The 20,410-nt window shown below is 42.2% G+C and overlaps 1 protein-coding gene across 1 annotated transcript; it reads left to right on the top strand.

Annotated features, from left to right (window-relative positions):
- Nucleotides 1–4,595, top strand: LOC136714874 (uncharacterized). Its single transcript, XM_066692498.1, has 4 exons — nucleotides 1–255; nucleotides 1,895–2,085; nucleotides 2,954–2,992; nucleotides 3,427–4,595. Exons 1-4 carry the CDS (start codon nucleotides 253–255, stop codon nucleotides 4,001–4,003), a joined length of 810 nt encoding a protein of 269 aa, XP_066548595.1. The 5' UTR covers nucleotides 1–252; the 3' UTR covers nucleotides 4,004–4,595.
- The last annotated feature ends 15,815 nt before the right edge of the window (nucleotides 4,596–20,410 follow it).

Below are 20,410 nucleotides of genomic sequence, written 5' to 3'. Positions count from 1 at the left end.
TTGGAGTGGAGTGGGAATAACTAAGGACAGGAACATGCACAGGAGGCAATATTAATACCCTCGCCCGTGAGTGAGACCCACAGAGAGAGACAGATGGAAGGAGGGAGGGGCTGTCAAACAGAGAGAGAGGCAGGACAAGTCTTTTCTTCCCTCTGACTCCACTATAATAACCCTGTGTTGGTTCCCACTCTACAGAATACTGACACCAGATACAGCCGTACGGCAAGATACAGACCCGAAGACAACACAGCAATGGTGAGTATTGACAGAGCCACTGAATCAACAAGCCATCTGGTTATAACACTATTAGTAGTCTTGATATTATTATTGTTATCATCATTAGTATTGGTAGTATTGTAATAGTATTAGTAATGATAATATTGTATCATTAATATTAAGAAAATACAAATATACACACATACATGTGTAATATCAAAATAACTATTAAAACTATTCTGGGGCTACATGCAAGACTTTATCAAGATTTTATTATTGTTGGATTATGTGGTTGGCTACAAACCAATTAAACAATTATGTAAACTTAAATAAAGCTCAGTTTATTACACACATATACAGTACATAATAATAAGCAGATGAATTCTATTAGAAACTTAAAGCTACAGCTATACCGTTTTCTTGCATATCAGATACACTAATTAAAATTGAAATCTGTAAAAATAATGTTAAAGTGTATGAATGTGTGAATGTTTCATTTTATCAACACTTAATAAAATACATACACCGATCAGCCATAACATTATGACCACTGACAGGTGAAGTGAATAACACTGATAATCTCGTTATCATGGCACCTGTCAGTTGGTGGGATATATTAGGCAGCAAGTGAACATTTTGTCCTCAAAGTTGATGTGTTAGTAGCAGGAAAAATGGGCAATCGTAAGGATCTGAGCAACTTTGACGAGGTCCAAATTGTGTTGGCTACACGACTGGGTCAGAGCATCTCCAAAACTGCAGCTCTTTTGGGGTATTCCCCAAATCCAATCGAGCATCTGTGAGATGTGCTGGACAAACAAGTCCGATCCATGGAGGCCCCACCTCGCAGCTTACAGGATCTGCTGCTAACGTCTTGGTGCCAGATACCACAGCACACCTTCAGAGGTCTAGTGGAGTCCATGCCTCGATGGGTCAGGGCTCTTTTGGCAGCAAAAGGGGGACCTACACAATATTAGGCAGGTGGTCATAATGTTATGGCTGATTGGTGTAAATATAAACGAATCACTTCGCTTAGAAGGCAAGAATCCTTTACCAATATTTATTGTCTTGAATGTTTTACATTGAGCGCAATGGTAGTGACTGAATTAAGCTTGTACAGTTTAACGTGTGATTAGTATTTCATTATGACGCAACAAATCGGCTAAATCCTGTAATGCAATACCCAAGTATTTTGGGAATTTTAATGTATGTAATGGTTTGTATTAATTAATTAAAGCTTTTTGCACTCTCATTGTGTCTGCTTTTTATCAATTACTAAAAATATTCATATCGATTTCAAGATCAATATAGTGCTGGAGTCCAATCCATATGATTAAAAAAACAGAATAGATTCCAGAATTGATTATTCTGAGATGAATTACTGGCATGAATTTCAATGTATATATGACCCCATTCAGCACAGAGTTGTCAGGGGTTCTCTCTCATACAAAGGGGGGTCCCCGGGTCTATGAAAGAGAACCATTGTTCTAAGGTAAATATTAACACATTTCAGAGAGGTTTATTTGCATTTGTCAGCAATTACTTTCACTTAAAACATACTTTTTCTTCTGTAATATATATAAAAAGCAAATATTTTTACCATATATTACATTAATTTTTTGGTTGCATATTGGTGTAATTGTATTATTTTTTCTATAATTGTCCATTCTCTCACCTCCAGAGATTTGCTTTGTGTGTTGTTTTGCTGTGCCTGGGGGGGCGGAGCTTTGCGCAGGATGATCAGGCGCCAGAGGATGTGGCTGAGAAAGAGGAGGATCAGGACAAGGCAGATGGAGGAGAGGTTACTGAAGCAGGGGCGGGGGATGGAGTGGACCCCACTGCCCTTTCTAAAATTGTTGCTCAGTTGAGAAGGTGAGTGGGGGATGGAGAGGGAGAGAGAAACTAAAAGCGAGGGAGGGATAGAAAGAGACAGTGTGTGACAGGAGTGGCAATGTGAGGAACGTAAGAGGAAGGGAGGGGGAGAGAGGAGAAGAGAAGCAGAGGGAGAAATGGAGGGAGTGGGGGAGAGAGGGCAAAATAGAAAGATAAAAGAATAGGTCACCATCCCTGATCCCATCTCCCCATGGATTGTTGTTCACCTTCACCTTAATCATCCCATTTCAGCCATCTTTCTACACACCCAGTTACACCTGCCCTTGCCATCATTATATATTCCTATCCTTTCCCAGACATCCTTGCAAAGTCTTGATTACTCCTTTGTATCAAATCCAAGCTTCATCAACTCGTGGCTGCGCTCTGTCTGACATCACTTGCACCTCATTGAAAAATGTCTTCCTAAAACCCTGCAAAGATTTCTGTGGGTGGGGCTTTGTGATGTCACGGAGCAGCACTCGAAGAACGAACATCTCTGAATTTCTGTGCAGAACTGTGCTGCGGAAATCTGTGCTACACAAACGCGACCGTTGTGTATTATGGAAGCAAGAGATTCCTTATTTTTGTCGTGATTTTTTCTGCACTCTGTGTGCTGAGGTGTGCTCATATGACTTATGTTTATTCCATGTTGCGAACGGGTCTACTGATTATAATCCTCAGACTTGGATTGTTTTGTGTATAGTAGGCTAATCTGGTAAATTGTTGTGGGGACGAATTGCTGCGGGAACGAATTGTTGCAGTAGTGAATTGTCATGGGGACCAAATGTCGGCGGGTCAAATTGATGGGGATGTATTGATGTAACTTGAAATGGTTTTATGTTCTGTCTCCCGCTCCCATGTATCACAGCAAGCTGCCAAAAACTGCCAAGAGCAAGAACATTGCAAAGTGAGTATTTTATGTTTATTTTCTCGAAAGCAAAGGGGAAATTGCAGTAGCACAGCTAATTTGATTTTGTCTTGAACGAACGAGGGAGTGAAATGGAGTGAGAAGGAAAACAAAAAATAGAAAAGGGAAAGGAGAGAAAAACAGAAGCTCAGAGATTACTAGAGTGAAAGACACAGGGTTTGAGAGAAAGCATGAGAGAGAGAGGAAGGGAGAGACAAATGGGAACAAATAAGGAGAGACAAAAAGAAAGGAGGGAGAGAGAGAAGGAGGGTGTGGGAGACAGAGAGAGAGATAGAGAGAGAGATGCAAATAGAGAGAGGCGACGAGAGAGCCAGACCCTAACTCAGTTTATGAATGTCAAGGTGCGCTTCAGACACTCACAGACATGGCTGACGTTCACACCCCAATTCTCATCTCTGTTTCCATGATGCCAGGCCCAAAGATCAGCTGTTCGCCATTGCTGTGGTGGTTTCGGTGGGCGTGTGCAAGGGATCTGAGGAGCTCCAGAATCAGACTCCCCTGATGACCGCACTCTCTGCAATGACCCAGGTGCTGAAGAAGAAGTCCCTGTATGAGAGCAAGGAGCTGGTGGCGGCTGTGCCCGAGAGATCAAAGTACTTCAAGAAGACTTTGGAGTCCCCTGAGCATCAGCTGCTCCACAGCCGAGTACTGGAGAAGCTCATGATGGCTCAAGCGGACAAGAGCCAGTGTCTTGTCTTCTTGACCCTCAGTCCATTCTGTGACAAGGACTGTCTTGAAAACTCCAATCAGAGCCTCCTGTCTGACTTGGACGTGTTCCAGCAGTGGACCGGACCCAAAGCCTTTGTGTTCGACAAGCTGTATAGTGGGAATTCCCTGAAGATCTTCAGGAAGAAAGACAATGAGAAAATTGCCAAGAAACGACGCAAGGCCTTCCAGCACTTCAAGCACAAGGTGGAGCTCTTCCGCTGTCAGACGGACGTGTGTCATCAGTGTGGGGCAGGGGCGATTCAAGAAGTGTGTGTGTATTGATGCAGGGTGGGGGGTGGAGGCAGGAAAGGGGGCAAAGAGGTAGAAGTTTCACATATCCCCATTTCCCCATATAGAAGAAACCACAATTTTTAATGTATGTTACAAATTGTGACCCTTCTGTATTCCCTCTGCCTAAACAGGAGTCTTTCAATGTCTCTTTATTACATGGAGTGTTTTTGAGTAGCTTTGTATTTCCGTTTATGACATTCATTTGCTGATATTTGCTAAAACTCCAGGATGTTGCAAAATACATTGTGTATGACTATGAAATGTACACAGAAGGGTCACTTTGGGGCATATCTAAGGGTCACATTTCTACCAGATATTAAAAATGTGTGTTTGAACTGTTTGGGCAATTTCAGCAAAAGTGTGATTTAGACTGAGTGAGGTAAAGCCAGCTAGAGTGGGATGTCACTCGTGAGGATGACGACTGAAAGTCAGGCAATGATGATAAAGAAGGTGACAAAGATGTTGACATGGAAGGTGTGTTAGTTTTGCATCACTGAACTCTCTTGGCCATTACCATGCCTCTCACTGCAAAAATAATCATAAAATTAGCAATAATAATAATAATAATAATAATAATAATAATAATAATAATAATAATAATAATAATAGTCATTCTGCAAAACTCTGTGAATGTGTGTTGTGGACTTCTGTGTGTGTGATGTGTGAGATCCCCCCCAATATTGAGAGAGTGGCAATCATTTACACATAGGCATAATTTAGGGTGGTGCATATCCCTACACTTAACTTCAAAAATACATTAATTCATTGTCATTATTCACGACTGAATTAACGCCTCCACTCTATGACATCCCTCACCCCCCCACCCCATCCCTCAACGGAATGAAAATGCATTTCCCCTTCATTTCTGAAACGAAACCTACGCCACTGGTTGCATAGCCTGTGCTATTAATACTGAAAAAACATATAATTAACACATTTAAGTGCAAACATTTTGCAGACATGAAACTTTGTTGGTCCAACGTTGGTTTATGGTTGGCTTGATTAGCAAGTGGACGGTAGGCACATATTAACCAGTCACTTATTTACATATAAATGTAAAGTCTCTGAAAGGTGGGGCTCAGCAAAACAGCATGTATTTTTGTGAATTTGTTTCAATTTATTATTCCCGGTGTTCAAAATAAACAGACAGTCAAAAAACATACAACAAACCCTTACTCCTCGTTGAGCCTAATTACACATATAGCACAGGTCCCTCTCTAAACACATCACTAATCATAAGCACAAACACAAAGCAACCAAGTAAGTCCCTAATCTGCTTCCATTATCCAAAGTTCAAGGCCATATAGTTATCATTCTTTAAATCCTGCTCTTCTTAGTAATTGCTCTGTTCTCGCACCTCTGTGGGGAGTTGTAAGGCAGTTTGCCGTCACAGTCTAAAATATAAAATAAAAGATTAATTCCACATTTTTATTTTTGGCAAGTCCAATTTGATGCAGTCAAATATATATTCAAAAACAGTGAGTTTAGGTTTGTTGGATGAGTATAAGATATAATTTAAATATTACTCATATATAAATATTAGTATCTCACCCAGATCCATGACTGGATAGGTGCTGTCCCACAACACAAAACAAAAGGTACAATGGATTGGATAAGAATTCAAGCCCTTTTGGACATTTTGTAGTGTTACAATCTGGAACTAAAATATATTTAAATGGGATTTTCTGTCAGTGATCAAAACAAAGTATTACATAATGTTGATGTTGGAATTATATTTTTTAATTAACTACAGATAAAAAAATGAAATGTCTTCCTTGCATAAGTATTCACACCCTTTGCTATGACACACTTAAATAAGCTGTGGAGCAGCCAATTACCTCCAGAAGTCATATCATTATTTGAATAGATTCCAACTGTATGCAATTAGTGTCACATGATCTCAGATTGAATACACCAGTTTCTAGAAGGCCCCAGCTTATGTCAGTGAGCATATACAAGCAACCACCATAACATGAAGACCAAGGACCTTTCAAAACTAGCCAGAGAGAAAGTTTTGTGATAGCAGCAGTCAGGGTTGGGCTATACAAACATATCCCAAACTTAGAACATCCCCCTGGAGCAGAGTTAAATCCATTACAATGAAAGAATATGGCACATCCACAAGCCTGTCAAGAGCAGACTGTCTGCTGAAACTAATTGACTGGGTACAGAGGTCAGTCATCAGAGATGCCAGCAAGAGGCCCATGTTAAATCTGTGGAGCTGCAGAGTTTCACTGACAGAATGGGGTAAACTGACAAATATTACCCTGGTGCTCAACAATGCTGGGCTATATGGAAGAGTGGCACGGAGAAAGCCATTGCTGAAGATCAGTCACATCAAATTTGCCATATGGCATGTGGAAGACACAGCAAAGATGTGGCAAAGAGTTCTCTGGTCAAATGAGACCAAAATTGAATTTTTTGACCTAAATGCAAAACGCTATGTGTGGCACGAAGACAACACTACTCATCTCCTTGAGCTTTTTATCGGCAGGGACTGAAACTTGTCAGGATTGAGGGCATGATGGATGGACCCAAATATAGAAAAATCCTTGAGGAAAACCTGCTTCAGTCTGCAAGAGACCTTGGATTTGGGTGAAGGTTCACTTTTCAGCCATACAATTGTGGAAAACACACAACCTAGGCTACACTGGAGTGGTTTAAAAAGAAGAAGCTGAGTGTCCTAGAACGGCCCAGTCAAAGCCAAGACGTCAATCCAGTTGAGAATATGTAGCAAGACTTGAAAGTTGCTCTTAACCAACAGTGCCCATCCAACTTGAGAGAGCTTGAGCAATTTTGCCAAGAAGAATGAGCAACAATTGCAGAGCTGTTAGAGACAAAAAGACCAAAAATGGAAATGGCTGCCTTAATCTGGTGGTCTACCCCTGCAAAACTTGCTTGAATAAATCCATGCAGGAGCTCTTCACAGTTGGGGCTGCTTTCCCACAACTCAGACAGCTGTATAGTATACTCCAAGTGAAGTATAGAATATAGGACAAGAGAAAGACTGCAGAGTACAATTATAGTATATAAGGATATAGAAGGGATATGAATGGATATGGAAAATAACTTGGTAAAGGTAGAAAAGCACATGGAATACAACAGCAGAAAAAGAAGGAAGAAATAAAGTGTTGGGCTGAAGCATTCAGACCATCCACATACAAACAACCCAACAAACACACTGTTACGTTCCTGGTCTCTTGTGAATCTGTGTGTTGCCGTTTGTCTTTGATTTTGTCTGTAGTTCTCTTTTAGGTGCGATTTGCTGATGAAGAGCTCTCTTTTGGTTGTGGGCATTTGTTGCTGAAGAGGGGGTGCTTTACCTGTCCTCATTGGTTCCCCCATCTATTGTTGCCGGCCAATCACAGCAGGACCCATCACCTATATATACCTGTGCTGTTTAGTGTGTGGAGAGAGAGCGGTATGGCGGTGTTTTAGTTTTGTGTTGCCCGGCTCCGGCTCCTGTCAGTATGGAGAAGGGCTAGGTAAGAAACCCATGGGTAAACTCTGCATCACATAGCTGTTTGTTATATACACTAGGTTAGGAACGAATGGATGTCACCATCTTTCTGTAGCAGGTAGGTTAGATTCAGGGCTTAGTATTGTTATAAGTAGAGATAGAGGTGTAGGGAAGTCAGGGCCTTTTTGTTACTTTGTTGATTTCACAGACCATTCGCACGGTCCTTCTCCTACCCTTTGTCAGTTAACCACCACCCCTTTATTTACCTTATCTGTCTATTGTTATTTGTAAAACCTGACTATTGTTATATTGTGTAACCCTGTTCCATGTTCTATATATTTAAACCTGTTTGTTATTAACTTTCATTAACTTGGTTAACAAGTAGTTCTTTGCTTGTTAAAAAGGAAATAAAATCCCTCTTTTGGGAGACTTGTTTTGTTTCCGGGTACATTTGGTAGTGCACTTGCCTTTACATTTGTTCTTCCTACCCCAGTGTGTGTGTGCATGGGCGGTTATGTTCCCCTTCACTGAGGAGCGTAACACACCCTATAGAAAAGAATTAGGACACTTGGAATGGGGTAAATGAGATTGAAATGGATGCACAATTGAAAACAGGCTGAAGAAAAGTAACAAAGTAAAGGCAAAATGAACTGTTCTGCAAAGTAACAAAAGAATAAACAATGTGTTGACGAGAATGATCATGAAAAACAAGCCAATGTCAAAAGAATGGAGTGAGCTCACCTAGCAGAAGTCCAGTGTAAACAGCAATGAATGTGGAGGAGATTGATTGGAAAAAATTGAGAGCATTGCAATGGTCTTGGTGAATAATCCAGGTGGGGGAGGAGTGGAGTTGAATGCAGCAGTTGTGAGGAAAGTCTAAAACAGGCCAAGACACGGACTATAAAACAACACTTCCACACTAGACAAAACAATAAACAACTGATAGAATCATAAAATACTGATAAAATAGTGAAAATACTGTTTATTTGGTTTAGTTTTTTACATTACAAATTAAAACAATACAAATTTTAATGCTCATGATTAAAATTCTTAAAATTCAGTTCAACAATAATGGCAAACAAAACAGCTTGACTATTGCATTGCTGGTCCGTGAGAAGGTAGACCCGACTCTATCCGCGTACGACTGGGGGCAGTTCTTATAAACATGGCCCTCACAGCCCCAGAGGTTTCAGAGTATCTTTTCTCTGCAGGCATGTGTCAGATGACTTCCCTTACACTTGCCACAGACCACCGCTGTGCACTGGGCAACACCGAGGTCTTGACCCTGACACCGCCTGCAGAGTTTTGGCATCCCATCATAGTAGACCAGCCCCCTAGCTTCTCCTATCTATATGATATTGTGGAGGTGGCAGACCTTCTCTGGGTTCTTCACACTCCGCCTCAACGGGAACTGGCACTACCACAGTCCCCACCACACACCGTCCCCATCCAACACCTTAACTATTTTGTAGAGAGTTCACTAAACTAAAGTTCACGTTCTTGTCAGAGACCGTCTCGCAGAAAAACTACACAGTAACTATTCTATAGCGAATGTCGGACAGGATTAAAATGTAAAAAAATACATATTTTAGCATGGGGAGATTGGGGTGGCAAGTCTTTCTTACTGGGGTGGAAGCTGTTACCCCTTACCAACCCTTGGATCCGCCAGTGCTTACAATTCAATTGCAATTAAAACTACCAACACAAACAGAGACACATACACCCACGGATACACAGACACAGACAGATAGAGAGATAGACAGACACACACACACACACACACACACAGACAAACCAACACATATATATGATAGATCTTCGGTGGGGCTTTCCCAGGTGGTCATTGTTGTGCAGTGCAGCAAACACATCAAACTACCTTCTGGCCCGACCCTTGGCATCACCTCATCCTTCTTAAGTACACTTCTAGTAAGACTTAACACACACCAATGTATACCTTTATTTACACAATACATATACACATCCAAATTTATTCTTGTCCTCGTCGCTCCACACAGGCCGAGGCTCCTTCTTCAAGACGGACGGGGAGGGAGAGCGGGGATTTGGCTTCCAGGGGGACTGCAAACGTCTGCTCAAATCTTATTCAAGGTTCACTCATTCCTTGCTTTCAATACATTGCTAATATAGCTCTGCATTTGTCCACTGCTAGCTGCTGTGAACTAATGACATGCATTTTGTTGTGTTTTCAACTAAAGAGTGAAGAGGACACATGGAGCCAGACCACAGACACAGTGAAGAGGACACAGACACTGTGAAGAGGACACACTCAGCCAGGCCACAGACACAGTGAAAAGGACACACTGTGAAGAGGACACATGGAGCCAGGCCACAGACACAGTGAAGAGGACACACAGTGAAGAGGACACACAGAGCCAGGCCACAGACACAGTGAAGAGGACACACAGAGCCAGGCCACAGACACAGTGAAGGGTACACACGGAGCCAGGCCACAGACATAGTGAAGAGGACACACGGAGCCAGGCCACAGACACAGTGAAGAGGACACACGGAGCCAGGCCACAGACACCAGTGTGGTGGACAGGCTGGAGAGGGCAGTAGCTGTGCAGAGTGGTGGCGCTGCAGCCTGAGCAGGGAGGCACACTAACACTGACACACAGAGAACACTACTGGTGACACCCCCCAGTGTCCAGTGTCCCAGTTTCCACACCAGGCGGGAACGGGCTCCAGTCAGTCAGGTGGGTGAGCAACACAATCGAGAGACCCAGAGCAGCTGTCAGACTGTCTTAGATTGATGTGACGCTGTGTCATGAATCTGTATCAGATGAGTGTCTTTCAATTTGATGAATCACACTGATTCAACCTCAGAGAGAAATAAACAACTGATTCCACTTTGTGATAATGCACTCATTGGACCGGGGGGAAGGATGTGTCAATCAATATTATACTTTTCAACCCCAGGGTCAGTTTAAAACGTCGTAAATGAGTTCATATGGAAATATTGCCCCATTAAATGAGGTGGATTGTATTTTAATGAGGAGATCTATGATTTTCAGAATTGGGCTTCATACCTAATTTCAAGGCTTGCTATGAAATATAGCTGTAGGTGTTTAATCCTATGACACAAATAATGTAGTTCTTATGACAAATTAATAAAAAAAAGTTTGTTCCATACAATACAAATATTAAAATTAATCCAGAGACAATATGTGTATATATATATATATATATTCCTTTTTTTATTTTTTTATTTGACATTGAGTAACTTACAACCAGGGGCGGATCTAGACATTTTCACCTGGGGTGGCAAGCGGGTGGCAGGAGATAGTTGTAGGGTGGCATGGAGGCGTGGAAGAATCCCCACACAATCCAAATCAAATTGACGTTAGTGTCTTCTGATGGGAGATGAACCAAAAACAGATCAGCCAGCCTCAATGTTAATCACTATATATACTTGAAAATAGATTTGCCACATATAGTTAGACTGGATCGATGCCTCGTGCAGCTACAATATCTGCTGGAGAACGGACGATGTGCACTAAAGGACACACAAGTATGACAATGACGGTGATTAAGTAAGATTAAAACAATGACTGCCTGGATGTTGCTCATTTCCCTATTTACATTTTTTGGGGAGACAAGAAAGCACAGTATAATAAAGTTCATCTGAAATAGACCGGTATGTAGAATGCATGGAAGAGTAGCATACGTTACCTCTTTAATCTCATTAAATCACAGAGATTTTGTAGACATGAAAATATTTACATACAGGAGCCTGTTTTCTTCAAACATAAGATAGCCTTTTTTGATGACGTAAGTCAAGGAAGGTCTAATTACTAGTAAAGCAACACTTTGCTGTAAATAATTCAGTCAACTAAGGCAGATATCTCAGCCTAATTGTTATCTAGACCACAAACAACAAACATAGCATGTGGTTCAGCTGCACTTGGGGCAGGCATGTCAATCTGTCTCTGTCTCCCTTCACTTTCCACCTGTGGGTTCCTGTCTCTCTCTTTATCGCTCTCACTTTCTTTATCCATCTCTGTCTTGATCGTTGCCTGTCTCTGAATCTCTTTCTTCTCTGGCGCTGCTCATTCCATCTCCATGTCTCTTGTCTTTATTTCTGTAGCTCAGTTCACCATCTCTCTCCTGTCTCTCGCTCTGCTCTCCTTCTTTCTCCAACTCTCCCTCCTTGTGCCCCCTACACTGTTTTAGGGGAAGGAAGAAGCGGGAAATGTCCCCACTTTTAAATTTCCTTTTCATTTTTTCCCTACACTATTCAAGATGCAAGAAATAGATTTAGGTTCATCTCCGTCATACATGTTTACAGCATGATTCATCATTCATATGTTGCTGTATTGTGAAATAATCATACAAGAAAAATGTAGCTAGCAGTGTGAAAACACCTTGACGAACACTACACACAAATGTATGAAATAAAAACAAATGACAATTACCCCTAAAAACGTTATTGTCAAAATAATGGATTTAGTCATTGGGGACTCCGGTCCTGGCTGAGTGCCAGAAGGTAGAGAGCAGCCTTGAGTATGCCTGGGGGGGTGCGGTCTCCCTGCTCCTGCACTGAGCACAGCAGTGACATCACTGCCTGGAACAGAGCCGCCCCGGGACCAGCCTGCAGAGAGAGAGAGCGAGAGGGACATTTATTAATGTACTGAATTATATTATAATACAATGAGAGAAATGCCCTACTGTGTGTGTTCAGTGTGCACTGTATAATGTACAGTGTGCAGTATTCGGTGTGGTGTGCACTGTTTGTGTAGCGTGTGGTGTATGATGTGTAGCGTAAGTATTCAGTGTACAGTGCGCAGTGTGTGTGCAGTATTCAGTGTACAGTGCGCAGTGTGTGTGCAGTATTCAGTGTACAGTGCGCAGTGTGTGTGCAGTATTCAGTGTACAGTGTGCAGTGTGTGTGCAGTATTCAGTGTATAGTGTGCAGTGTGTGCAGTATTCAGTGTACAGTTTGTATGCAGTATTCAGTGTACAGTGCGTAGTGTGTGTGCAGCATTCAGTGTACAGTGTGTGTGCAGCATTCAGTGTAATTCACTGCAATATTGGCTGATCACATGTTCACATATGCATTTAAAATCTGGTTGTGTGCCTTTAAGGCAAATACCATTGAATTTATGAATGTACATTATATTGCTAATGATTAACTATGATATTGTGGTATATGTTGTGTTGGACTTACAATTATTACAGTATATCACATTATTTTACATGTTTTACACATTTAAACAGCTGGGCTGTACTTGCATATAATTTGGTACCCAAACAGGGACTTGAACCCTGGAACCTCAGATCTTACACTTGTATTGTATTATTGCATTGTCTTTGTATTTGTATGTCTTTGTAGTGTATCAGTGTATCAGGGCATGTGGTTTTGAGGAGGATGTGTATTATCCACAGGCCATGGATGAGTCTGGAGTTAAAGAGGAGGGTGACCTCCATCTCCAGTGACTCCTACATTGGGTAATATGGATGAGCAATGCATTTGCAACATTTCTGGGAAACAACCTGATTGCTGCCTTGTAACGTTGGCCGTGCACCAGCTCTGGAGCCCGGAGCCATCTCCAGGACCTGGAGCTGGATCGGAGCTGGACAGATTTTGTAAGTTGTGCTCTGGAGCCGGAGCGGAGCTGGAGCTGGACTCAGGCTCTTCAGAGCGCTCCAGAGCCTGGAGCCAGAGCTGAGGCCATGGAGCTGCTTCACTCTCTCCCCTCCATTAAATCTCCCACATATTAAGTCATGTTTTCTTGAATTAGCAAAATATGTAATGTCATAGGTATTGTTGTGAGCTGGGGGTTATAAAATAAGATCAGTTCTCACTCCAGCTATTATATCATATATGTAATACATTTTTAATTACCTGTGACTCTATGATACGTTACTTTCTCAGTTGAAGCAGTGATTCTATCATCTCAGGGCACATCTCTTGTAAACTACTTGCAAGTTACAGTTTGAATTATCTCCAAATGATTTCATTATAACCAAATTCTCCATCAAGATGAGAAGACAAAATGAAACCTCCCTAATACTTGGCACACAAGTAGCAGAGAGCCTGACCTTTCCATTACATTTGTGTGAGGTTTTGGATGTCCTCCTAATACATGTTTAGCCAGTTTTGGGATTTGCCATAATAACACAGACCAACTTTTGGAAGATTTGTGATCAAACAAATGTACAGTCATTGTTAATATCCTGAGTTTAACCTGAATCTTACTATAGCTCCCAACCCTCCCTGCACAACTAAAATATAGTCTTAAAAATGACTGTGTCTGTGTTTCTCTCAGCTCTAGGCTGTTCATGACCACTGCTGCCCTCCCCTCAGAGGTCACACTGATGCTGGTGCATAGGATGATGCAATGCATGCTGGGACAGAGGCTGTGAAAAGGTGAGACTGCACACATGAGCCCCTGTAAGACAGGACTAGGACACAGTGTGATGATGACTGGCAATTTGTGGACAGACTAATCGTTGCAGGTGTAGGAACAACTGTCTTATCTTAAGTCAAATATTGCTCCTTCTAAAGCTGCCTAGGAATCTGCAGTTACAACTTGACAAGCTGTCTGCTTATTGCAAGGATTGTTGATCCTTCTGCCAGTGAGTGACTTTAGTCCCAGGGTGAGTCTGGTGTACAGCCCCTCCTGGTGGTAGCAGTGTGTAACGGCACAGTGTATTTGTGGAGGTATGGCGGAGCAGAGCCAGGGGACAGGACCATGGTAAGAGCTTCAAAACAGCAGATGTACGGTGTGTCTGACCCCACTCCCTGGGCAGCTCTGGAGCTGTGGGTGCTGGACCTGTACACAAAGAGCTCTGCTGAGGTTTCCTTGGCTACACGTGTCCTGAGTCTGTCTGCACACTGATATTGTTCAGTGTGGCCCCCTGTTCTTACCCTCACACTCTCCTCAGAATGCCCTGCTCCTCTTGCTGCCTCTTGCAGGCCTGCTGTGAGAAGTGGAGCACTGCTTTCTCTCTCTGTAACCAGCACTGTGGCTCAGTGTAGTTGCTGTACTCTGTGTGTATCAGTGTTAAAGCCCTTATCCCTGTGTGTAAGTATATGAACCCCTTCTCTGTATCGGTGTATTCACCCCTCTATTCTTTCTTCACTTGTCTGCACAGCTGGGTGCCCTGGGCTCTGCAGTGGAGGAGTTGAGCAAACTGTCTTCAGTGCCGAACGATGGAGAGATTGCAGTGCTGCAATGTGCTGTGGATGTACATGGGTAGCACCATCTCAAGGCACTTGAGAAAATGAGGCTGTGAAAGGGCCATTAAAGATCCAATAAAGCAAAACCAAGTGACACATTTGCTTAGTGTCTCAACACAATGCAATTCAAATCAATGTGATAGTGTTACTCAGTGTAACAAGGATTATCAGCCATTTATATACTTTGTTCAGACCAGCAAGGGGTGCTGTTTGGAAATCCACACTACAGCTCCGTCAACTTCCACACTGCACACTCACAAGGGAATGAATCCATGTAAGCCAATCACTGTCCTCAATCAGCGGGGGCTGTGCTGGGGAAATGCGTCTGGCCTGTAGCTTGTGCCCTTTTGAACAGCGAGTTTATTCCTGGTTCAAAATGAAAGCATTCCTGACTCACTCTGGAGTGATCATTACTGTGCCGCTGTGTGTGTCTCTGTACTTGCATGTGCACGATTGTGAGTGTGAGTGGCCTTATTCAGTCGTGCTGCTCTCGTACTGATTTTACAAACCCTTCAACACTGGACTTGCACATAAAGCCAAATGATGACAGTGAAACATACATAGTGATGACATTATTATTACTCTTTTTCATTTTCATCAGATTTCTTGGATTAAATGGAAAGCAACTATGAATAAATGCATGATAGTCAGCTGAATTCTATGATTTGACTAAGCAGTGGGCACTGAAGAACAATGCTAATTACTGCTTTAAACAATGATGAACAGTGCTTACTACAGCAAGACATGTTAGCAGACCTATCTGTTTATTGTGTTATGTCACCACAAATCAATAGTAAACCATATAAAATCAGATAAGCTGGAATTTGTGGAAAAGCTGGGCACAAGCTCTGAGACTATTAGCAAATTTGTCCAATGTTTATTGTGTCTCTTTAGAATGGTATAGTGTTCTCATTGCATTGACCCCCACCTGGGACCCCCAAGTGGCACTGCATTACACAAGAGCCATTCAGTGGGATTTAAGTAGGGGCAATGCAGACTGTCAAGAGTACAATCTATAAACCAATGTCAAACACACGCTATGACAGTCTGATAAATCAATAGGAAGGGTGCTGCTGTGCAAAATGGGTCACTGGACTGTTGTGAAATGACATTATGCAATTTGTGAAGTTTCAACTAATTAGAGAAGTCAACACCCCAGTCAGATATCTTTTTAAACCCCTACTGAGTGTGAATCGACGTGCCAGTCCACAGCACGAGAGACACCTCTTCCATGACTCGATACGTCAACATCCGTCCACAGACGACTGTGAGTGGACCCCACTCCTGACAGCGTCTCAGCAGCCCATGTCCAGCTCCTTATCATCTCATTCACTTTAAGCACATCTCTTTCATCTTATCTGCACTAACTAGCGTTGTTTGGGCTCTATGAGCTATACATGCATAGCTATATACATGCATGCATATACATGCATATACCTGCTAATTCACATCAGGTCTAGGTGGTCTGATCGAATCAGGCCTCACTCTGGTGGTCACACTACGAGCTGCAGATGGCGGTCTCGGTCTAGGACCTAGCAGGACACCATGGTCCTCAGACGTGAGTCGTGGGCGTCCACGCTTGTTCTGGGTGGCTGGTGGTGCCCACTGCCCCAGCTGCATCTCTGGCCATTAAGGTTGCTAATGCGCTCTCGAAACAGACAGGGATTGTTTTCCGGGCCACGGCTCACTGGGGTCAACAATGGTGTTGTTGCAGTCACTGGCCCACGGGCCAAACTGTTTACATATATATGGTGAGCGCTGCTCATTGTGATTGGATGCATTGAGTGCATCTGTCTTTGGTACTACTGATTCAAACCTAGAAACTCATGCGTATTCAAGGAGCGCTGCTTATCTGTCAGAACAAATAAAAACCACGAGCAACAAGAGTGTCACCATTGGGCTCCAACCCTTCTCCAGCCGTAGAATATTTGCATGCTGGTTCACAGTTTCCGCTTGCAAATACATGATTCAATCTCTGAAGGGTGCCATGCAGGCGTTCATACGAGGGCTTCAGGGAAGACGTGGACTTGGGCATTCAAATATCCCAAGACTTTGGAAGGGCATAAACACATTCCCTTGCTCGCCTTACCTGTAGTCAAACTTCTATATGTTCAAGGCCTTTGTCACTGGACTCATGATGGTAAGACAAACTGATGTACAGCAAAAACACAACTTTCAAAAACGGTTGAAGCTCTGTTGTTGTTGCTGGCTTTCAGGGACACTATTTTTCTACTGTAGTAATCAATGCCACCTTGAATTTTTATCCTCCAACTATAGGCCATACAATGCAATATTAACACAGTACAAATATTAGCTTTTTTGTACAGTTCCTACTGTGCCTGTGTATCCTGGATTTAAGATGTGTTATAATAATTATTTTATTGTCATTATTATATCTTGACACTCTTTTATACTATTAGGTCATCAGTACAATTGGATCCAGGGAAGTGGCTATTGGTATTGGAATTTAGCCAGGAGACTGGCTTGATACCGCTACTCTTTTTTTACACGTGCCTTGGGATCTATTAAATCCAGGCATAAGGTTTAACATCTCAGCTAAAAGACTGCATGGAACATAGTTTGGAAATTTACCACAAACTATAAAAATACATTTTACAAATAGTAATATTTCCATACTTGGACAGTATGCTTTTAACAGTATCCACTGGGTTGAAAAAGACCTGTATGTCTGTGTACACATACACATGCCTAATGGAAAATCAGACTGGGAAAAAATGACAATGAAGGTCAGCCATCATTCAATATATCCAAGGAACAGGTTGAATATCTCTTAGAACAGGACTTCACCATTCCTGAAATATCATGTGTGTTGTCTGCAAGTGTGAGACCCATCCGGAGGGAAATGATACGCGATGGACAGTTTGTAAGGGAAACATAACAGAGACAGCTCCGATGATGGACTTCGACGTCTGGTCATGGACATCAGTGCAGAATATGCAGATTCGAGATATAACAAGGTGAATGGAGTGTGGCAGACAGGTAGGGTATTTCTTACACATACACATGCCTCATGGAAAGTCAGATTGGGAAAAATAAAGGCATTTAGGTCCTGAATCATTTGCGCTAGTGGTTATAAAAATAAATAATGAAATATTTGCTATCCATACTATAGTTACAGTCGGTTACAATGCAACTTGAGTATTGTTTGTCTGGTGTCCACTATAAAGAAGATTTACATGTCAATGAAAGTCTGAAATGCCAACGTGAATCAGAAAGCAAAACCTGATATAATAATAATAACAAACCCACTATATATGTATCCCCACTGATCAATTATGGAAATTCCACTATCAGCAATGTGTTGTAACAGGAGAGACGCACACTTTTGAAGCACCACATAGGCTATCCATGCTCATAACTCATGCAATCCACTTCACTCATATTAACTTTGAATGATTTGGGATTTGACATGTCAAAAGCGCTCTGTGGCTCCCTGCGAAGGGCGCTAAACAAATACAAATGTATTGATTGATAGATTTCTGATAGTCTAGTAAATTAAGTTTAAAGTAAAGGTATATTTTTGACCAAGCAAAAATAAATATTGCTCGTTTCCACAGCAGTATGTATGGACTGGTTATTTCATGACTTGGGAACACTGATACAAGTGCAAACATCACCTTAAAATCTAGTAGGATTTCACTGTATTTTTATTGCCTTCAGAGTGAGTTTGAGCTCACAATCTGAGTGCACTACAGGTTTCCATTCTTCATTTCGGTAATGTATCAATGTATTTTAAACGTCATGTTTTTACCACTGGATAGAAATAGACTTACCATGGCAATACACATCATTCCCACTAGATGGAGAAGAAGTATGAGTTTCATTTTAAACCTGTAAGACTTACACTTCTGCACCATCAGGCGGATATTATGTGAACTGCACTGGAATGTTTTTGATTTTGTATTCATCTTGGAAAGGCTTACAGTTGATGAAAAACAAAAGTAATCGGATCTTTATAGGTTATAATGCCAGTGCACTTTATGATTCATACTGCTACTTAATTCCGTACTATCACCGTGGGATACGTGCATTGTGTCATCACGCAGTTGTGACGTCACAATGGTTCAAGAGTTCTAGATCGCTCTACTTATGCCATCGTATTCAGTTCCAGAGCAAACCCACAAGAGAGCGGACATCCCTTGAGTTTGTGGAAACGTCATAGCGAAAGCGGTGTTGTCAGTGTTTTTAGAGTTTGACATCGCTTGACTACAGCATAACGACAGTTGTGTTGTGTCTGTTTTTATTGGTTCGTGTGGAGGAGTGAGCCGGAGACAGACAGACAGACAGACAGACAGACAGACGGACGGGTGTGCGTTGTTTCTGCATCGGCCCCTCTACTATTGACAAGACTACTGCGAAGCGTGAGTATGACAACTCCTATCGGGATGATAACTAACTGCACAGGGGAGTTTTCTAACGGAGACCAACACGACTTTTGCGTCCTGTATCAGGAACTGAAAACGTGTGCTTGTATGTTGTTGTCGGTCGTTGGTGCACATCTGAAACCCAAAGCTGGCCGCTGTGCCCCGGTGGGTTTGGGTGCTGTGGGATGTCACAGGAGTAAGATGTGTGGATGTGAAAGTGTCGCCGCTGACACTGCAACTCATTGGCTCATTTTAGAGGTTACTATTGTAAATGCAGCAGCTGTGTGTGCTGCTGTATGACATGGTGGGCAACTTGATCAGCAAATATACACGGACCCCTCCGTTATCATTACCGAAGGTCCGTTTGGCGCAGATGTCCGCAGTTCGGTGCAGGTCTGCAGAATCCCAGCGCTCCCATTGGTGGAGCCGCGCAGATCCGCGCAGAGCAGCGGAAATCTGCGCTACACGGACGCGTCCTTTGAACATATGAAACGCGCTGTACTGTGCGTTGATGGGTTGTAACTTTAGAAATGTCAGTCTTGTGCATTGTGTTACTCTTTTATTAAATACAAATGTCTAATTGTTAAATGTTTATCATCCAATCAATGCCCCATGTGTCTCTACACTTTTTGACACCTGTTTTACAAAGGATGTAACTGTAGCATCAAATTGCTCAGACTTCTGCATCCTTTGCTTGGCTATATAAGTTCTAAAGACTGCAGCAACACTGGCAGAACTTAGTTTCTGATTTGATCTACATCAGAATAAAACCAGTTACTTTCCATGATTGGAATCATAAATGTCAAAATGCAAACTATCCCCATTGCCCTGAGCCATGAGGTTCTGAAAGGTCAGTCCCTTTAAACTGTTCACGGGAGCTTTATTTGAAACTGTGTAAGTCATTTTATATACAATTTAAGTGATGCTCTATCACGTGTCATGATGAATTGAATACAAAGTCGGGCTGTGCATTGAGCAGAATGACACCTTTTCTGTTGAATCATTGATCGTTTCCTTACCTAGCCTTAGAGAGCCGAACAGGTGGTAATATGTTGAGTGTTTGATTAGGATGCCAACTTGCCATTGCCATGCAGTATGTAGTGACATGTATATTAGGTTTGGTGGCATTAAATGCTATGCTTTAAAATGCTATTGATTGGCTTTGCACAAATGCTGGCTGCCCACAGGGTGAGCTGTAGGAAGAGGGTTCCAGACACTGTGCTTAAATCTTTTGAGGAGGAAACAGAGATGGAGAACTGAAGTGTGTTTGACAGTTTGATGGAGCCCATTAGAGCAGGATGTCTGTTTGATGTATCTAATCTCCTCTTGCTTTTGCTAACTGCTAGGGTCCA

This window comes from Amia ocellicauda, chromosome 19 (genome assembly GCF_036373705.1).
Source record: "Amia ocellicauda isolate fAmiCal2 chromosome 19, fAmiCal2.hap1, whole genome shotgun sequence".
Taxonomy (NCBI): domain Eukaryota; kingdom Metazoa; phylum Chordata; class Actinopteri; order Amiiformes; family Amiidae; genus Amia; species Amia ocellicauda.
The sequence above is the reverse complement of the archived record's forward strand: the minus strand, read 5'-3'. Positions and strand labels throughout refer to the sequence as shown.

Excerpts from the sequence above, each read along its gene's own strand:
- LOC136714874 (XM_066692498.1), top strand. Across the intron at positions 2,086-2,953 it reads ATTGTTGCTCAGTTGAGAAG|CAAGCTGCCAAAAACTGCCA; the intron begins GTGAGTGGGGGA and ends CATGTATCACAG. Across the intron at positions 2,993-3,426 it reads AAGAGCAAGAACATTGCAAA|GCCCAAAGATCAGCTGTTCG; the intron begins GTGAGTATTTTA and ends CCATGATGCCAG.